The sequence below is a fragment of the Pyrus communis genome, chromosome 3 (assembly GCF_963583255.1).
Source record: "Pyrus communis chromosome 3, drPyrComm1.1, whole genome shotgun sequence".
Taxonomy (NCBI): domain Eukaryota; kingdom Viridiplantae; phylum Streptophyta; class Magnoliopsida; order Rosales; family Rosaceae; genus Pyrus; species Pyrus communis.
This window is the reverse complement of record NC_084805.1, coordinates 8,175,809-8,190,244: the sequence shown is the minus strand read 5'-3', so window position 1 is coordinate 8,190,244 and position 14,436 is coordinate 8,175,809. Positions and strand designations below refer to the sequence as shown.

At 38.7% G+C, this 14,436-nt stretch overlaps 3 protein-coding genes across 3 annotated transcripts; all 3 read right to left on the bottom strand.

Annotated features, from left to right (window-relative positions):
* Positions 1-228: 228 nt before the first annotated feature.
* Positions 229-1,853, bottom strand: LOC137729603 (uncharacterized). Its single transcript, XM_068468581.1, has 2 exons — positions 1,625-1,853; positions 229-1,200 (listed from the first exon to the last, which is right to left on the bottom strand). Exon 2 carries the CDS (start codon positions 1,157-1,159, stop codon positions 272-274), a length of 888 nt encoding a protein of 295 aa, XP_068324682.1. The 5' UTR covers positions 1,160-1,200; positions 1,625-1,853; the 3' UTR covers positions 229-271.
* Positions 1,854-2,086: 233 nt separating this feature from the next.
* On the bottom strand, positions 2,087-4,462 carry LOC137729602 (pentatricopeptide repeat-containing protein At2g15630, mitochondrial). The gene has a single exon (XM_068468580.1). The coding sequence runs from the start codon at positions 4,400-4,402 to the stop codon at positions 2,498-2,500; it is 1,905 nt and encodes a 634-aa protein (XP_068324681.1). The 5' UTR covers positions 4,403-4,462; the 3' UTR covers positions 2,087-2,497.
* Positions 4,463-5,976: 1,514 nt separating this feature from the next.
* On the bottom strand, positions 5,977-8,046 carry LOC137729715 (diphthamide biosynthesis protein 3-like). The gene is made up of 2 exons (XM_068468723.1): positions 7,638-8,046; positions 5,977-6,290 (listed from the first exon to the last, which is right to left on the bottom strand). Exon 1 carries the CDS (start codon positions 7,892-7,894, stop codon positions 7,646-7,648), a length of 249 nt encoding a protein of 82 aa, XP_068324824.1. The 5' UTR covers positions 7,895-8,046; the 3' UTR covers positions 5,977-6,290; positions 7,638-7,645.
* Positions 8,047-14,436: the final 6,390 nt, after the last annotated feature.

Genomic DNA, 14,436 nt, shown 5'->3' with positions numbered 1-14,436 from the left:
TTATGCACACTATTTTTCTTATTTTGTAAACCTTTGTTTACTTTTGTTTCTTGATCCTACTTTGATTTATTCAATCTAAAGGGCGAAAAACACAAGCGAGAAAATGAGTGCGGGAAAATTAATTCCCTAGAGAATTAAGAAAATGTTAGATAAGCATTTGCTACAGTAAAAGCAATTATTGATCACAAAAACTAAACTTCGTCATGGATCGAACCCATGACTTATCGTGTTCCTCGAAAGAAAGGCTTGCCCATAATAACTAGCAAGTTTACTAAGGATATGCTTCCTTGAAATCATTCATGGCTACAGGGATATCTGCTCCTCTACTCTGGAGTTGCTCATACTCTATTGACAGCTCCCTCGGAATGCATTTGCCTGCAAATTTCAGGCATGTGCATCCTGTGAATATCAAAATTCCAGAAAGTATCCAACTAAATTGCAAGTTCGCCAATGCTCGTGCCCTAAAATCAGCCTCACTTGTCTCACAAGTTACCGCTCCAAGCATGCTATCACCGGTACCCTCAACAAAGTGGACAATGCAACCCTTCGGAACAAACCTAGGAACCCAGAGCATGAATCCCATGTTCATAAACCAGCAACCCTGAAAAACAACTGAAATCGAAAGAACAAGTGCTGCAGGAAGACTGGTTCGGAAACAAGTTGCTGCCAGAGCTGCCATGACAGAAGCAAACACTATGAGCTGCAGCAACCAGTGGTAATGTCCTTCAAGCCCAACATGATCGGCAGAGTGGAAATGAAGTAGGAAAAGCTCTTGGCAGAAAACAGAGGCTACTAGTATTCCAACGACCCCGGATAGGATGTGAAGTGAATGAATCAACTCAGCACAAAGCGTAAAGGCTGCAAATATGACGAGGTGGAGGAACATGGTTGCATGCTCCAAGTTGTGGAGCTTGAAAGAGAATTGAAATAAAGGGAAGTCTATAACTTGCATGAGAATTGCCCATACAGAGAAAGATAAGATGAAAATGAGCTCCAAGTGTTTGAGTTTCGAAACCGGGGAATTGAATGGGTACCAAAACCTTATTGTAAAGTTACTAGGGCCTTTGAGAAAATAGGATATGATAGTGTTGACGGCGTGCCATAAACCAAGGAGGGTAAGAGCAAGGCCAGGTACTATGTGTCCGACAAAGGTCCCCATTGAAAGCTAATCTTCACGGATCAGAGTTTTCCGTGCACAATCTGCGGCAGATAGAGCTTAATTCACAATAATCTCCAAACAGACCTTAAATACATGAAGTCACAGCAGTGGCAGATGACACTAAAAGCATTTGGTGAATGATGCATGTGTGTCCACAAACAAAATAATTCACAAAACGACACTCGGCTTAGTGTGACACCAAAATGGATATCTGAAAAATGGAAGTGTCAACCCTTTAGAAGATTAACGGTGTTACTTCAAGCCCACGAAAATTACAATATACTGAGATTCCAAGCTGATTAATTTAAGTTGGTGCTTATTAGTCGATGTGCAATTAGTGGAGAGTGAAGTGGTTTCAATTATAGCGAGTGTGGAAAATAAGATGTTCCCACTTGTTAAAGATATATCTTTATTCATGTGGTCCTTATGGAACTAAGGAAATTTGTAAGATTCCTGGAATATTACCTTGCCACTAAACGAGTGCATGGAAGATGGTCGTCTTCTGAGTTCCACTCGTACAACGGACAGTTGAACTTCTCAGAACCTGGAAAAAACAACGGTTTGAAGTAAACTTATCCGTTATGTTGCAGGTCTTCTTTTGTTTACCTTTTTATATTTAAACTTTCACCGTGATCAAATTTTCAGATTTGATTAACTAAGGCATAGAACGCATCTATATCAAGCAGCAGTACCTCAAACCGTTGATCATGTGAAATCTAAGCAAATACCAGCAAGAACCAAGAAGTTGGCTTCGGTTATGATTAAGATATAGCAGTGACCTTGCATTTCAATTTTCAATTTATCGCAGTAAACCGAAGAAAGCTAACAATTCACAATCTAACTAAACTAACATAGTGATTGCAATTTTATGCAGTTTTTAACCTACTGTTCCAGGTAGAATTGAAAAGGAAACAGGAATCAAGGATGTGGCTGCTCCAAAATATGTATGAAGATCATCAATGAAGACTATCTAAATACAATAAAATTCTAAAACACATTTATTAACCAAATATGACAGACGTAGCTGTAAATTAACTTGATGACAGTGCTCTCTTTATGGAGATGCATGACATAATTTACAATCAAACGAAATTCAAGTCTAATATATGTACATGGTATAGCTCACTAGTCATGACCAACAAGTAAATAAAGAACGACAAAGGAAAGGTTAAATAATCTTACAGCAGTGCGTCCTTTGTGAACCCATTCAGTTTATTTCGAATCAACTACAACATAACTATTGAATAAGATAGATATCTGAGCTGAGTATCTGACGGGCAGAATTTTGGTTTGAGACCACCCTTTTCTCCTTGAAAGTAGAGAATGTGGACGGAAAATTCATGAATCACCCTTCCTCAAAAATTCGTCAACATTCCCAATGCCCTCAATCAGAGAGTAATATGTGCTGTCATTAGGTCTGATGCCTCTGCTCACCATTTCTTTCAGGAGCTCTTCCGCAAGATCGCCTTCTTGGTTTTTGCATAGGCCTTGTATGAGGGCATTGTAAGTTAGAACAGTAGGATTGAAACCTATACTCAACATCTCATCCCGAACTTTAAAGGCATCCTTCAAATCACCTCTTTTACTGTAACCACTAATGAGGGTATTGAAACTAATGTGATCGGGTTTAATTCCCCTTCTCTTCATCTCCTCCATAAGTTGACGGGCTTCCTCAACTTTCCCCTCCCTGCAACGCCCTTGCATTAGGGTATTGTAAGTCACTTCATCTGGATGAACCTTCATCTTACCCATCTCCTCCAAAAGTGCAAATGCACGCTCCATGTTACCATTAGCACAGTGACCATCAATCAAGGCATTGAACATCACAAGATCCGGCAGTATACCCTTTCGCAGCAATTTCTTAAACAAGTCATCTGCCTCCTGCATTCTTTTCCTTCTACTCAGAACGTAAATAAGTGATGTATAAGTTACCTTGGTAGGCTCTACCCTTTTAATCAACATCTCATCACGGAGGCTAAAGGCTTTCTTTGCATCCCCACTTCTGCAATAGCCGTTAATAAGGATATTATATGTAATTGCATCAAGATCCAAGCCCTTATCCTTCATTTCTTTGACCATATCATCAGCTTCAGCCATCTTTCCTTCCATTAACAATGCATGAATCAACATATTGTAGGTTGACACAGTTGGCAGTATACCCTTCTTCACCATCTCGTCTCTATAACCGAAAGCCTTGTCCAGGTCACCTTTGTTGCAATAACCATCAATCAAGGTGTTATATGTCACAGCAGTTGGAACCAGCCCAAGTTCCAGCATTTTATCGAAAAGCCCAGATGCTTCCTCAAGTCTTCTTTCCTTGCACATGCCGCTAATAAGCGAACCATAAGTATAAGAATCCGGCTCAACGCCTTTACCTTTCATTGCACAAAAGATCATCTGAGCCCCTCCAACTCTCCCAATCGAACAATATCTGTGAATTATAGTATTATAAGTGACAACATTAGGCTGAATGCCTAAAGTCTCCATAAACCCAACAAACTCCTTTGCCTTTTTCAGCTTCCCTTCTTTACACAACACATTGATCATTATGTTAAAGGTAGAAACGCTGGACTTGATCTTCAACCTAAACATCTCGGCATACAAAACCCACGCCCTATCCGTTCGATTTATCTTCAAGAACATATTCAACATGTCATTGCACGTCAAATTATTAGGCAAAACACCTTTGCCTTTCATCAAGTAAAAGCACTCAAGAGCGTCATCAGCCCTATTCATTTCACAGCAAGCCTGCGCCAGCAAATCAAACCCGAGGCTACTTTTTGCACCCAAACGCTCTCTCGAAAGTGCCAAAGCCTCAAAAATCTCCCTAACACCAGCATTGCCACTACCAACCACTTGCTTCAGGAGCTCCAAAGTGCGTTTTGGGGAAGGTTGGGCGACAATGGCGATGGCGAGGCAGCGGGTGTCGACATCGAGGCGGTGAAACTCGAAGTGGGAGATGAACTCGAGGACAAGTTCGGGGCTTTTGCGGAGGTCGAAGAGGGCGTCGGAGATTAGAGACGGGGGAATGTTGGGCGGAAGGTGTTCGATGAAATGCCACTGAGAAGAATGGATGGAGGTGAGGAGAGTGTGGTGGGTGATTGGTGGAGGAGGGGTTGTGGGGGCGGTTGGATGAGCGACGGAAGAAAGAGGTGCGGCGGAGGGAGGGTGGTTTGTGGGGAAAGTGGGTCGGAGCTTGTAGGGTTTTAGGGTCTGAGGGTTTAGGAGTTTGTGGGGCTTCATTGTTGAGAAGAGAGTGGAGAGGGGAGGCGCGAGCAAGGGCTCTCGATTCTTAAACGAACGAAGGCCGAGGCCCCACGAGGGTTAAAAATACCTGCCAGTTAATATTACAGTCTATTAACATTTTTAAACGAAATGTTTCATATTCGATTTTCGTCAAAGATAAAGTTGAACTATATTATTATGACAACGTTATTGTAAGACTTCTCACTCGTTCACCCTTTAGTGTAAATACTATCGTTTGTAAAAAAAGTAATAATTAAAATAAATAAATAAATAAACAAACCACCCAACACTAATTTTGTGGCGGATGCCGTCACTTCTTGTGGGCATAATTTCAATAATTTTCATGTTTGGGATGGCTGTGTACCTTTCGTAGATGTCAATGCGTTGTTGTTTGACTCTGGAGGCCTTGGGTGTTCTTGGAGTTTTCCCCTCTCCTAAATATTTCTTCTCTCAAAAGGAAAAATTAGTGACAAGAGAATAAGCCGTAATATCGAGTAGAGTACTCTCTCAAATCCCTTAAAAGAAAAAAAAACGAAATAATGTGTACATGAGTGAATCCGTTATAAGCATACATAATGTGGTCCATTACCATAAATTTTAAGTCATTTTTTCACATCGTTAACACAATTTTTACCATTATATGTGAAACTCATTGCTGCAAGCATAAGTAAAACGTAAAGTTATAAAATAAGTAAAAAAAAAAAAACATGTCCATGCATAATGCATCTCCTCTTTCATCATTTTGGTTTTGGTTCTGGTTAGAAATTGTCATTTTTGTGTACCTAAATAGCTTTATTGCATCAATGTAATGCTATTTGTGTCATTTTAAGTGAACATTATGGTCTACTGAATTGAAACAAATTAATAGCTTATACTGTCAAACACAGTACATTGTGGAGTATTATAAAATCCAAAGGTTTTTAACCATCAAATTTTTAGTCAAAGATACAATGACTAAGATTTAATGATTTTTCAACAGTGAAGTGTACGATACTCCCAAACGCCCATAGATATTTCGGAAAACCCTTTCCTGTTGTTTCCCGTTGCAACAGGCGCATCTTCTCCTAAATTAAATGGAATCACATTAGAGACGCACTTAAGAGTTTTATTCTTTTGCTCCCTCATGCAAATTTTCCCCGGAGAAAATCTAATAGACGGAAGATCATCTTTGAAGTGAGCTGCAATGGCAACACATTCCTGAATCCTGATACACTTGCTGAGTAACATGGACTCGAGAAAGGTACTTGCCATGGATGGTTGCATTTTGGGTGCTACTGCTACTACAAACGCTGGAGCAATAGGAGAGCGGCATTAGCGTTGTTTTGACATGGCGTGTTTTGAGTATCGTTTTGGGCTGGTCCGTGTAGATGACGAAAATGGTATGAACCGAGGGAGGAGTAAAATCCAGTGTCTGCGCGAACTTGGCCGACAGGCATTCCTGTACCATAGTAACCATACACTCCACACGCTGCTTGATTGCATGAAACTCGCAGTTTGGAGTTTCATATCAGTGGGTAACGAATTGACATCAAATTGTTTTTTCTTTATGACACGTCTCATGATGAGAGAGATACTGATAGGATAATATATACACGCTTACATGTTACAATCTCTCCCACACCAGCCACGACGGGGTATCTGACTCCCCATCAGAAGAGTAATAATACATTGAGATCCAAACACACATTCAGATTCTTTTAAATGACTAAGATGATTTCTCTTTTTATGTTTACTAGTGTTAGAATATCACATTCTACTTCTTCCTTTGCAGGTTGAATACAAAAATATTACTCACCCTCAATTGGACGCTTCATATCTAGTTAAATATCGAACAAAACTCGGGAAGAATCCTTCCGCCCACTTTGCAATCTCAAGATAAGGTCATCTGCAAGACAGAAGCATTAGATTATAAGGATTACAGACTAGACCAAACTGAAATTATTTCAAGTAACCGCGTTAAAAAACCATGAGCAGCACACAATGCAGCAATTCTATTTGAAAGTGAAGATTTCCAATTTAATTCTCATCGTGTCAAACTAAATGCTGCAACAAAACCTAAAGGGAAACTGAAGTAACGGCTGGTTGCAGTGCCGCTGCAATTTGTGCTCAAAATGCTTTACAAATTATAACAGCCCTTGTTTAGAATCGTACAAAACTACCCAATACATTAGGTTTTACTCTTCATTGCTATAAACGGAACTGCGTTAACCACCTCTTTGCTTTCGGACAATCAGCTTACAGAATTGGAATAGTACAATGAAAGAAATCCCCTAAGTCCACTAACCAGCTCATTTGGGAAAAATATTTGAAATGAGTGAAACTGCTCAAAAGTCATAGTTTTTCTCAACAGAAGCGAAAGGCCATAGATTATACAAACTGCAAGCAAATCAATTAAAGCCCACTGACCCAAATCAGGTTAGAACAACCTTGACTTAAATGGGCAGAAAACAAAGTCCAGACTCTTTCCAGTGAGAGCCAAAGGCCACACTATTAACTACTGTTTTACTTTCCTACACGCATGAGAAAGTCGAGAGGACACTTTCCCATTAGAGTGTTACAACAAGTAACAAGGCTTTCCAACGGGCGATGATCTCCAATACTATGCCGCAGCAACACTGACTTTAGCAATGTAGTCCGCCCTGACATACTAACTACAGAACCATCCACTTTTGCGTTAAGTTTTCACAGTTGAAAGTGCCAACAACTTAGGCATCATGCTCTCTGAACAAATATACTGTCTAAAAGGGTAGATTTGAATTTCAATTCAAAGGCGAATAGACTCTAGAAATAACACTAATTTCCTTGTAAGCACTCATCCCAAATCACATTTTTTAAAGAAGAGAAGAAACAAACAGAGAGCTTCTTGTGGAGGTTTTATAAGGGCATAGTTTGAGCCCCATTTAACATGCATCCGAAAACTGACGGAAACAAACGTCTGCAAACACATCCATCCCAGCTTCAACATCATAATGGTTATTCCCAGAAAATGGGAAACAATCTCGAAACTGAACTGACTAATTGATATTAAACATTATGCCCCCCAAAAAACAAAACCCACTTTTTATCTCTAAAAATAGGCATCAACCCACCTAATTTGATAAACGGAATAAACAGTAATTCACAATAATTATTAAAAATAAATAAAAAATCTCTGGAAAGGAACATTCAATTGCTGAGTGTGATAAACAAGTATGATAATTCAAATTAGAGAACAATTTAGGGCAAAATTAACCTGAAATTTTACGCGACAGTGATTGGTTGCTGCTTGGAGGGCTCGAGGGGCTTGTTGCTCTTCTTATCCAAGAAATCTTCGATGTTGTAAATGACGGTGATGTAGAGAGAGCAGCTAGGGCACCGAGCGATCTCTTCCCCCAATTTCAGGTCGTCCCTTGTGATCTGAAACAAGTCCCCGCACGGGCACGGGTACGTGTACGCCTGCAGCTCCTCGTTCCACTCCATGTCTTCGATCTCTACGTCGTCGTACGACATAGTTTCAGCTTCTGATTCAGCGAAGGCTCCCCTGGATTTTGGATTTAGGGTTTGGGCAAGTATGGTACCTTGCAAAAGCTTAATTGAAGAATGCCAAAATCCTAATTGGAAATTTGATGAAGTCGCCTGGAAGATCAGCCGTTGATATGCCTTCACACAATTTACTGTCGTATTTATATCCGTCAAAAAGAAAAGAAGGAATAAGGCGGTGATTTTCTTAGAGAAGAGGGAAAAATGAAATACGCGGTAATTAATTTCAGCTCTGTGCATTTTCGTCATTCCATGTTTTTAGTAAGTACAAACATTATAGAGTAAATATCTGTTTACCATTTTCAAGTTTCGTGGTTTTCAACATTTGGTACTTGAAATTTTTTTCGTCCCAGAGTCATACTTAAAGTGTTAATTTTGGGACAGTCTCATATATCAGTTAGTCTGGGTGTTAAATCAGTCGTTAACTGATGACGTGGTGCCCATGTGAATAATGATTGGACGTCACGTGTCAATATGAGCCCCCGTGGATATTAAAAATAATAATACAAAAATAATAGAAAATTATAAAAATAAAAAAAAATAAAAAACCATTATTGTTCAACTTCACACCCCGACCACCTGCGATCTCACCCAAACCTCCATCCTTCCGATCCCACCGAACCCTCTATCCCTTCTCTTGCCCACCCAACCCTTCGTCCCTTCTCTCTCAACTGCCAGCACCGGCGTCCATCCCACTGCCTAACTCTCCATCCATATCTAACGATGGGCGACACACTCCACATCTCCAGATCTAGAAACACTGCAATCCGCGATCTGCAACACACTCTACATCTCCATATCTGGAAACACATTGCAAATCCGCAATTCGGCCTTGAAGATGAGAGAGAAACTGAGATATAGGAGAGGGAAAGAGAGAGTTCAAATCTGGGGGAGCTAATAGGCTTGTCGGGGTCGGCGGGAGGTGAACCGACATCAGCTGTGGAGATAGAAGGGACGAAGGGTTTGGTGGGCGAGAGAAAGGATGGAGGGTTGGGTGGGATCGAAGGGATGGAGGGTTGGGTGGGATCAGGGGAGGGGGGGTTGGGGTGTGGGTAGAAGAATGATGGTTTAGAGGGTCGAAGTGTGGGTGGAAGAAGGATGGAGGGTTGAGAGACGATGAGGATTTGTCCGGGAGCCTGGGCGCAATGGTTGACGAGTTGTGAAGGCTGAGGATCGAGGAGGTCTGATGTGAGGTCCTTCGTCGTTTCCCACAGCAGGAAAGAAGGAAGGGACGGGGTGGGGGAGGTAGAAGATGGCGTTTTTTTTTTAATTGTACACGTGAGCGCCCGTCATCAGTTCACAGAAGTTCTAACGAAAAACTTAACAAAAAATTAACACTTTAGGTATGACTTTGGGACGAAAAAAACTTCATGTACTATATGTTGAAAACCCGAAACTTGAGAGTAGTAAACTGATAATTACCCAACATTATAATACTTTAGGTCAAAAAGATGAGAAGGCAGAGAGTGTATGGAGAATTCCACTTCGAAAGAGACTCATTAGCATTTCTCAATTTTTATTAGGACTGCAATTTAGAATGGTATTTTTGATTTCAACAGTAAAATTTTAAATCCAAACCGAAAATTTTGAATTTGATATTTTCTAAAAATTTGAAATGAAAACGATATTTTCAATAGGTTCTAGTACTTTTTAATTTTTAAGTAATTCTATTTTGCCATTTATGTCCAATCCAATTGCGTATGCTTTTTACGTATAAGTAGACAATTATTTGTATATTATATAATAAAATTAATTAAAATAAATAAAAAAGGGGTCTAGGCCCCTACCTCAACCCCCGCCTATACCCTAGACGTCTAAATACTAAATTCCTACCCACTACCCAATAAAGAAAGGGTCTAGACCCCCACCTATTCCCTAGACACCTAAGAGCTAGATACCTACCCAACTAGCATCTAACTCATTTTTAGAACCTTAGATGAAATAACAGATTAGTGGTAGAGCTCCTAAAAAAATTGATTACAATTTTTATAAGATAAATTACATTTTACCCCCTCAAGTATGAGGTCAATTACAACCTCATACAACATCTTTAAAACATTACAATTTCATACATCAAATATGATTTAATTGTAATTTCATACAATCCGTTACATAATCTATTAGATTAGCTATTAAGTGATGATGTGGCAGATATTGAACCTAGTTTTTAATGAGGTACATGTCAACTTTGGGCCACGTGGATAAATTTTTTTATAAAATATAAAAAACTATTATTTTTTAAAATATTTAATAAAAAATCAATTTATATTATAATTAAAAACTTTAAAAAAATTGAAAGGGGATCTGGGCAAAGCTTAGCCCAGTAACCCCATCTATTCCTTGAATCCATCCCATCTCCTCAGTGCTTGTCTGCAACCAATAATCCCATCTAGGTTTGGGAAATTTCAACCTCTTCTTCCTCGTGCAACCTTCTTCCTCCTGCAAATCTCACACATTGCAAGAGACTCCCTAAACTTCCTCCCTCCCTCGCCATGCACCAACACACTGCAAATCCCTACAATTAAATAAAACCCAGCAAATCCAAATTGAAATCCCTCGCTGCAACATTTTCCCAAACTAACCCAAAACCCATTACTCTCTGCTCCACCCTATAAATTTTCATTTTTTTGGCTTATGAGATGGAGAGATCGACGAATCTGGAGTGGACTGTGTACATGTGGGGTTTCAATGAAAAAAAATCGACACCATCTGGTTCCAGATGGGTTCGAAATTGAAGGACAAGAAGAACACCATCTAGTCCCTTTCTCAGAGATGTCGCCATGGCAGAGCCGCCACCTCTTCTGTCAATCTGCCACCACACCCACCGTTTTCTCTTCCATGTGACGACTTAGGTTCCTTATTTCAACCACGGCGGCTCTCGATTTCAACTGATTCACAAAATAGGTTCCCCTTTTCACCCACCGTTCTCTCTCCCATGGGTTTTAATTGCTGCGATTTGATTGTGGGTAAGGGTGTGGTGTCGAGGGTTAATGGTGATGGAGAGGCGTGTTCTTGGTGGTTATGGAAGATGGGGTTGATTAGAGGGAGAAGAGGTGTGGGGATGGTAGAGGAGTGGTGGAGCGGAAGAGTTGATAAGAGAGAAGAGGGGTGGGGTGGGGTTGATTTATTTATTTATTTTTTCTTTTTTGACATTTTAATTATTTATTAAATATTTTAAATAATAAGAATTATATTTTATAACATATTTTATAATTTTTTTATCCACGTGGCCCAAAGTTGACATCCACTTCATTAAAATCTGGATCCCATATCTACCACATCATCACTTAACAACCAATCTAATAGATTATGTAACGGATTGTATGAAATTGCAATTAAATCATATTTGATGTATGAAATTGTAATGTTTTAAAGATGTTGTATGAGGTTGTAATTGATCCCATACTTAAGGGGGTAAAATGTAATTTACCCATTTTTATATAAAAACCAAACACAAAAAAAAAAATTTGTATTAAACAATTAGGACACATCATTTGACATAAGAAATTGAAAAAGCACATGTAACAAAATTCTCAATGAAGATGATCATACTCCCAAATTCATAGCGCTTTTGTGGCTGAACTTCGAGTCTTTTTTTTCTTCTTAAATTTTAATTTGTTAGTGTTGAGGATAAAAAAAAATAAAAAATGAAAATGGCTTGAAAATTTTGAGTTTTAATGATAAGGACAAAATAAAAGGTAAAGTGAATAGTACCACGATTGACTTTTTAGTGTAAAAATGTGGCTTTTCGTTAAAGTGAATAGTACCGGGAGCTTTTCGTTAAAGTTCTCTAAAAAAATATCTCCAACGCTAAATGGGAAAGACCATATGCCGTCACTAAAGTCTTCACCAAAAGCGCTTACGAGCTCTCCAATGCCAAAAAAAAATAAAAACACACACATATAGACCCAGACGTCAACAGAAGCTCAAGAAGAAGTTTTGGGCCTAAAAAAATCCTACTGAACTCCAAGAGGGAGGCATATGCAAGGAAGCAAGCAAAGGAAAAAAATTCCTTTCCTCTATTAGTTTCACAGTTTCACTCATTTTCTATGTCAATGTAAAATAGCCTCTTAAACAATTAGGACACATATTTAAACATAACAAACAATCATGATACATGAGCAAGCATGGCAAGGCACTTCGCTTCATTAGAATCCACAGGATACGTGCCTTGTTTGGCACTCTCTTTGGTACCATCCTAGGATTATATCCAAGTTCAACACTGCATAGCGACCCATGCTAGGCCGAGGGGTATATTGGGCCAGCATGATGTATGCTTTAACGTTTGGATGCACACTGATGGTCATATAACATCTACCTTGTCTTACCAGCAGGCTCACAACAAGCTCATTCTATTGAGGCCATTAATGAGTCAATTTCATATTATATATTTTAACCTATTCTTAGTATGTTTTGGTAATTATTGTGGTAGAATTTTGATACTTTGATTTATATTTTCAATATTGGACATCTGACTTCCTCTAAAGCAAAACATGATCAAACGGATGAATTTTGGAGTGATTCAAATTGGAGGACGTTTGTGTGTCTCTTGGCGTGTTCATATCAAAATGTGGGATTTTTCTACCAAGTGGTTATTTTCTGGCAACAGAATAAAGGAGCAGTGTGCAGTGCTGGAAAATGACGTTTCTGGGCTTAAATTGCATTTTTGGAGCCCAAGATGACCTCTGATGGGTTTTATGGCCTTCTGGGGAAGTGTTCAGAATATTCCAAACCTTAAATCAAGCTATATTGGGCCAGTTTTGGAGCAGTTCTAGGGTCCAAAACGTGGCTGTTCAGATTTTAGGCGAATTTTACCATTTAATTTAGGGTTATGTTTCCTATTTTATTTAGTTTCGTAGGTCGATTGGAAGACCTTTTATTAGGAGAATTTAATTTCTGCTAGGTTAAATAAGCTTGGCTGGCTTCATTCTTAAAAACTTCTTCTCCGTGCGTTCTTGAAGAGAGAAGATTGGCCAAGCATAGAGATTTTCCAACTTTTTCCATTCTAGGTGTTTTTGATTTTTTATTATTTCAATAAAAAACTTTATGCTTTTTATTATGAATATGCGTAGCTAATTTTCTTTTTGCTAGGGTAGGGTGGCCATGAGCCTTAGTAAGAATATGTAGTTTCTCTTCGATTTGCTAGGGTGATGCAGCAAGCTAGACTCCAATTCAAATTCATTGGTCTTGTCTTGAGCTGCCCTAGGATATTGAATGCATAGGGGTACATCATTGTCCAATCCCGAGGCTGAAAGTTCCTGGATTTTTCGATTATCCATGATTGGTTCTTCCTTTTCTTCTTGAGTCGTGGCCTCTTCTTCTTCTTCTACTTCAAATTCTGAGCTAGAACTAGGTAAATTAGGTTATGGCTCTTTCCTCTTCCTTCTCAAAGTTCTTTCAAAATCGTCGTCAAAGTCCAAGATATGTGCACGAATAGGTAGAGAACTTCGAGTTATAAACCAGTACCTAAACAAAATAAACAAAACAAAACAAAATAAAATCAGTAGCCAAAATTAAAAGACACGAAAACAAAAGAAAATAGAGGGTATTAGCAAAATTGCTAATCCCCGGCAACGGCGCTAAAAATTTGATGTGATATAAACTAGCACTCAAATTAAACCCTTTTGTTGACAATTGAAGTAAAGATGTAAGTAGGGATCATTCTAGGCCGGGGATTAGGAGGGATTGCTAATCTATTTAAAACAGACTCAAAAACACAAACTAGGCTTAAAAACACTTAACTAGACTCAAAGAACTCAAAACAAACTAAAAAGATTCAAAACAACACAAAACAATCAAAAAGACACAAAACAGACACTAGGACTTACTTTGGATGAAAATTGAATTGATTTTGACTCAAAACACTCAAAAACACAAATTGGACAGATTCTAGCTAATTTGACACAACAAAGTAAAGGGGATTGGGTTTTTGACGAATTTAAAACTTAAATGAACAAATTTGCAGAAACTAAGTAAATTGATACGAATTTGGGTGAATTAATGGGTGATAAGCTAGCTACAGGTCATTCTCCACACATGACACACTTGCATACAAATTGATTTCCAATTGCTTTTCCAATAAACCATGAACCTCAACGCCCCAAATTAACCGTGAATAGCACTAATTAACCCTCAGATTTTCCTTAAGTCATTGAATTGGATGGAATACGCATCGGTAACCAAATCATTCTTTAATAGTTCCCTACATGAACAACATAATAGAGATACAATCAAAGATCATTAAGCTTTGTGAAAATCATAAGCATTGACAAGGCATTCGTAACTATGAATAGCATGATACTCCTGCTAGGAATTTACTTAACACGATGTGACTAGCAACCTCCTCTAGTTGTGAATATAAGTTTATAACGATTATGTGAAACTCCCTTATATTCTAGCATCAAATTCATGCATGCAAACTAAGTGTGCACCCTTAGTCAACATACAAGAATAAGTTCTTAATCCAACAGTTAAGCAAATTACATTCATGATTTATGAAATCACAACTGGAA